Source organism: Prionailurus viverrinus, chromosome C1 (assembly GCF_022837055.1).
Source record: "Prionailurus viverrinus isolate Anna chromosome C1, UM_Priviv_1.0, whole genome shotgun sequence".
NCBI classification, from domain to species: Eukaryota; Metazoa; Chordata; class Mammalia; order Carnivora; family Felidae; genus Prionailurus; species Prionailurus viverrinus.
In genome coordinates this window covers 26343823-26349822 of record NC_062568.1, presented here as the reverse complement: position 1 = coordinate 26349822, position 6000 = coordinate 26343823, and the positions used below count along the sequence as shown (strand labels likewise).

Sequence of the window (6000 nt, the reverse complement as noted above, 5' to 3'; positions counted from 1 at the left end):
GTTACCGGCTGCACGGGCCCCCGCCCCGCGCAGCCGAGTGCGCGGCGGGGCCCGGGAGCGCCGCGGCCCCTTTAAGAGCCGGGCCCAGGCCGGCCCCGGGGCCGCGGGAGCCCAGAGCGCCGCGCGCCGCCGAGGAGTTGGGATCCGGCGCAAAAGTTTCCTCCCAACTCCGGCCCCGCGCGCCGCCGCCGCCGCCCACTCCAGCCCGGGGCCTGGAGTCGGCCCCGCAGCCGCCGCCGCCGCCAGGGCCGGGGCCAGGGGGCAGGGCCAGGGCCAGAGCTGGCCCGGCAGTTTCGCTTTGGCGGGCTCGGAGCAGCCGCCTTGTCCGGGCCCGAGCAGGAGACTGAGCAGGAGGAGGAGGAGCCCGGCCACAGTGCAGCCGCGTCCCCGGGCACCAGCTACCTGGGAGGTAGCCCTTCCCGCAGCCGCCCCCTTCCCCGATTGCCGCCCGCCCCGGGGCCGCCTGCGCCGGGAGGAGGGGCGCTGCCGCGAACCCCGGGCCCTGAGGGGGCGCGGGGGAGAGGTGCTCCGGGTCTCCGGACCCCCCCGCGCCGGGCGAACCCCCAGAGTGTGGGCTGCGCCCGTGGGGCCGGACACCTGTTCGGCCGGGCCCGGCGTGGGCGCCGGGGGCCAGGATGAAAGTGACCGTGTGCTTCGGCAGAACCGGCATCGTGGTGCCCTGCAAGGAGGGCCAGCTGCGCGTCCGGGAGCTCACGCAGCAGGCGCTGCAGCGGTACCTGAAGACCAGGGAGAAGGTGAGCGCTGGGGCGCGGAGTGGGGGCGCGGCTGTGGGGCGGGCTACCCGCGAGCGCACCAAGGCCAAGGCACCTGCCAGGTGCCCCAGGACCCGGTGGCGACGCGCAGAGGACACAGCACCCAGTAGACTTTATTGGAAGCTACCTGTGCCCGCCAACTTTCGTTGCTAGCATAAGTGACCTGGATGTCTTTGGGCGTTTGTGGGCCTTGCTTCTCAAAGGGTGCCGGGAGGCAACGCTGCATGGGAGTCCCTTGGGGGCTCGCTACAAATGCACAGTCTGATGCCCTCCTCCAGGCCCACTGCCTCTGAATCTGCTTTTAAACAAGCTCCCAGGTGATTGGAATGACTGTTAAAGTTTGAGAAGCACAGCTTTAGGTGTTTGAGAAAACGCTTCTCAAGGGAGTGCTGGAAGGTGCTGCTCAGTCAGGTGTGAATTTTGACCCCGGCTAAGGCCCGCCCCACTTTTGCTCCTTGGAGTTAGAAAGTTGATTGGTGCTAGCAACAGATACTCGGAAGTTACAACTGATGGAGCCCTTGGAATTTAATTTTGTGAGCTGTTCTCCATCAGTGACTGGGGCAGGAACTTACGTAGAAGGATGCTGTTTGCTTACACTAAGCCGTCCACCTTTTGAGTGTCTTTAGTTTAATGCCACATATTCTAGGAGTACTTACTAGTGTGTGCGCTGTGTCAGATCCTGGGTGACTGTTGATCTAGTCATAAAGATAGTTCCCAGATCTGTCCCCGAAATCAGATATACGTAAAAGTTAAGTGACTAATACTTTTAAGTGTGCAATACGTGTTCAGAATTGGGTGCTAGAATTCATATTAGCTGTTTGGGTAACATACTGGGACTCTGTCTCTTCTTCAATGAAATCTTTTAATGAAGGCTTCAAAGAGCACCTTTTAATTCTTTGAATCTTCAGTTGGAACATCAGGCCCTAAATTCTCCTCGAACAGGACAAGTCATGAACTCTTGCTTTAGATGTCAGTGGCTCTCAATATTTGTTTTCATAGCGTGAGAACTATATAAATGGCCTATAGAAGTATATGAGTATCTACCCCGTTTCCCCCCATTGTTTCAAAGTGTATGCTGTTCTGTGTTGTGTAATTCAGTTAAAAACTGATATTTGCTCAAGTAACCAATCCTCCTCCTGAACTTCTGAAAGGAAGCCTCTGAAAGTGAGCTACGGTTAATAGTAACTACACTAACTTCTGAAAGTAAGCTAAGGTTAATAGTAACGACATTATTCTAGACAAATTATTCAAGTAAATGTCATTGAAAGATTATCTTAATGAGGTGATAAACTTATTTTTATTTTTAACTCAGTATTTAAAATAATTTATGCTCTAACATCTTGTATATTTGGAAGTTTAGTATGTGGAGCTGTCCAAGTAATAGAAGAAGTAAGCTACATACTTATAAATGACATGCAGGGTAAATTAGTTGAAATTTACCTAATTCATCTAGATAAACTAGATGAAATTTAGTGCACTTATAATTTGATCTTAAAAGGTGTTAAAAAGCTATTGATATTCTGTACTGAAAGCATAATTTATAATATCAGAACCTATAATGTAATTGTATTGATTAACTTACTATTACCAGTTATTACATTTTTCTGTGTTTACATTTATATATTAGCACATAGGACATTTAAAGGTCACCCACAGTTTATAAATTCTCCCTCCCTTCTTTGGCTTTTAAAATCTCAATTTAGTAAGTGGCAAGTGATATTTTCTCTCTCCCTAAATATCTCTCTCCCATAGTTTCATTTTAAATAGCATTGTATTCATAACAAGGCTTAACTAATATTAAATGGGATTCCTAATGGAACTAAAATGTCAAGAAATAATCTAACAAATTCCATGCTTTCATTCACTGAATTTAGAAAATAATGGGAAAAGACCAGAAATGTCAAAATTCAATTTGAAAAACAACTTGTCACAAATTCACTTTCTTTAAATCAGTGAAAGAAATTTAAAAGGCTTGCTCCCCTGGACAGCAAGATGTTTAGCCTTGCACTCAGCAATAAAAACATAATAACTAACATGAATTAGACTTACTGCTGCTATGCAGGCACTGTTGTTAAGAACTTTACATATGTTAAATGACTTCATGAGACAGGTCCTAATATTTTCTTTTTACAGCAGGGAAAAAAGAGACACAGAGATATGACAGATGCATGGTCGAATTGAACCCAGGAACTGAGTCTGTAGGTCCTTACTCATAGTCACTAACTGCACTGCCCAGTAGGTTATTGTGCATTGGAATGTACCCATCTTATTTATTTTTTACAGTTTTTTTTTCTAAAAGACCATTCCATCTATAAACTGCTATGATCACCTATCAACCTAAAGAGGGGAATTTTATTTCTTGCAGAGAGTTGTGACATGCACAAGTTCCTCTTGATTGTATCTTATGCAGTACAGGTCTACATGTATTGGGAAGAAGTCTAATTTCTGAGCCTAATATTGCAGGAGTTGCAAGTCAAGGATGAAAAACATTCCTTAGTCTGATTACAGATGGAAAAATGGGCAAAATCTCTTAGATATTCAGGTGGAGAGTGCTAGAAAGAAAAAATTGGTGGGAACATGAATATAAATTAAGCCCATTTCTTTCAGGGCCTTGAATAATTTAGATGGGAGAAAGGCAGGTTTCAAGATTGAGGGTAGAGGTGAGGTATCTACAGTTTGGAGGGTAAGTGAAGCCATGAGGCCATTCTGGATTTTGTGGACAACATGTGAGAAGTACCAAACTTCTGCTGAGAACAAAGAAGACTGGTATTTGTGGAATGTGGGGAACCAGCTGAATCAGCATCAGATAAAGCCAGAATTGGGTAAGATGTTGAGGACTGTGAGGGGACTTTTGGGAAGGCTTTAATTATGTTTTGAAATCTGGGACTTTGAGTTTCCTATTGCCCCCTTCTCCCCTCCCTGCCATTTGATGAACTTGACGGGGAAGGTGAATTGACTAAGGGGCAAGAATTATGGGGTTGCTTGTCTTTGGATCCTCGTAGTTTATCAGTGTCCTAGGCTCTAAATCCAATTTACTTAAGTAGTTAGTGGAGAGGAGATTGTCTTCTCATGTAGTTCAAGGTGGAGATCATTGAGTAACTAGTTAAATTTATCATCGAAATTACGTGTCACAGGTGAATGGGTAATTGAGCCGTATCCTGCAGGGGCTCTCAACCCTGGCTGATCATTAGTTACCTCTAATTTATCATTCACCATTTTAAATAATACAAATGCCCAAGTCCCTTTCTCCAACATTCTACTTCAGTAGGTTTAGAGTGGAGCCTGGGCATAGGTGTTTTAAAAAGATGATTTTAATGCCCAGCTTGGGCTGAGAACTACTAATCTACTGAAATCATCTGGTAAGGCTGAACTCATTTGATTTTAAACTCTTTTGATAGCAGATCCTGTGTTTTAGACCTCTCCAGATCAACCTATCATTAGCAATCGTCTCTCCTGCCATGAATGAAGTCTCATGGCAGGGTTCAAATAATTTATTTAATTGACCATTTATATATATATATATATATATATATATATATAAATTTCATACACCCACATGCAAACTAAATGAGGTTGAAGTGAATAAGGGAAAGACTTGTTTAGTAATGAGAATGTATAGTGTGTTTATGAGTCGAAATGAATGAGATAATATGAACATTGAGGTCATGGGATAGTGGGTATGCTGGAATTTTAAGCTGATTTGTGGATTTGACTGTAGGAGAATACCTTTTTTTTTTTTTTTTAAGTAAAGAAACATTTGATACACTTGCCAGAAGGAATCTCTTCTGTGTTCAGATATTTTGAATTATTTCTTTTACCCTTGAGACCAGCTTCCCAAATCTAGCAAGATAAGAGTAATAATTCTGTTTTCTGATAAATTGTGGGGTCAGCATCTAAAAACTTGTACAGTAACAAGAATCTGGTATATGGGCCTAACTGGAGGAATAGGCTGGAAATCCTGAATTCTTGAACTTTTTTCAGTTTTTGATGTCTTGTTTCCAGATTTTAAGGTTCCTGTATACATAAACTAGGACCAGAGTGGATTCCTAAAATGCTTTTCAATTTTTTGGGCACTGATGTACTGGAGTGCTTCATTTCCTATTCATTCATTTCCTCTCTTCTCCTACTATGTGGACTCGATGTTTGTCCCCAGCTGTTTGTCCCCAGCATGTGGATAGGACTGACTCACCACCAGCAGGGTGCATGCTGCTAACTTGCTTTTGGTTCTTCACTTGACCTGCATAGAGCAGCCTCTGAGTCTACAGACACAGGGCTGGCGGGGCCCGCTGGGACCCACAGACCTGGTTTTTCAATTCTGCTCAGTTTCACATTTTGGCTGAGTTGCCATGTTTAAATATTTTGAGACGTCATGCAAAGATCCAGATTTCTGTCTTCTCCGGGCGGAAAAACAAATCGGAAGCTCTGACTGCATTGGGCTTTACTTTCCCACATAGCAACCATCAGTTGGAAACGAGACATCCCTCTTCTCTTTAAGCAGGAATCCTTCTCTCTGCTCCATTATGGCCTCCCCAAAAGTATGTTACTACCTCAGGCTTACCTTTTCACTCTGTTGTTATTTTCTTTTATGGCCCATGTAAGCCATTGTTGCCCTTTGGCCTGCTGTAGGTATTTGAGTTTGTGGCCCCCGGACCTTCTCTTTTCCATTACACCTCTTTCTCTTCCCTCCTGTACCTCTCTCTGTCCTGGCTGCACCTCCCCCTCTCCTCCTCCCCCACACCTCTCTTGCTCCCATCCCCACGCCCTTCCCCCCACCCATACTCCCACCATGACCTACATAGAGGGTTTGCTGACCAGGATTTGGGCTGCAGTAATCGCTTCATGTTGGGAGCCACAGCCCTGATTTGTAGTTTGGAGCGCTGTGCTCAAATGGCTTAGTTAACCAAGTATTTATCCCATTCCCAGGGCATTCTGTGGCATAGATCCTCTGTGTGGAGGTTGGGCAAATGGTAATGTCAGATTTTTATGAGACTATGTTTTCTGGAGAAATTGGTTATTAAAATCATCTGAGGGGTCTATTAATATGCAGAGCTTTGGATTTTCTCTTGGAAAGTCTAAAGTGGTAAAGTCCATAGAAACTTTTTGTGATGATGGAAATGTTCTATATCTGTGTTTTCAAACAGGGCACCCTCTAGCCACTTACGGTTTTTCAATACTTGAAATGTGGTAGTGCAACTGAAGAACTGAATTTTCAATTTAAATTTAAGTG

The 6000-nt window shown here is 44.9% G+C and overlaps 1 protein-coding gene across 3 annotated transcripts in view; it reads left to right on the top strand.

The window, feature by feature from the left end:
- Positions 1–492: 492 nt before the first annotated feature.
- PARD3B (par-3 family cell polarity regulator beta) overlaps positions 493–6000 on the top strand; it is a 1023096-nt gene continuing 1017588 nt past the window's right edge. For all 3 annotated transcript variants that reach the window (XM_047872373.1, XM_047872372.1, XM_047872375.1), the window contains exon 1: positions 493–755. In XM_047872373.1, the coding sequence (XP_047728329.1) occupies positions 636–755 (120 nt within the window). In that variant the 5' untranslated portion in view covers positions 493–635. The remainder of the gene's footprint in view (positions 756–6000) is intronic.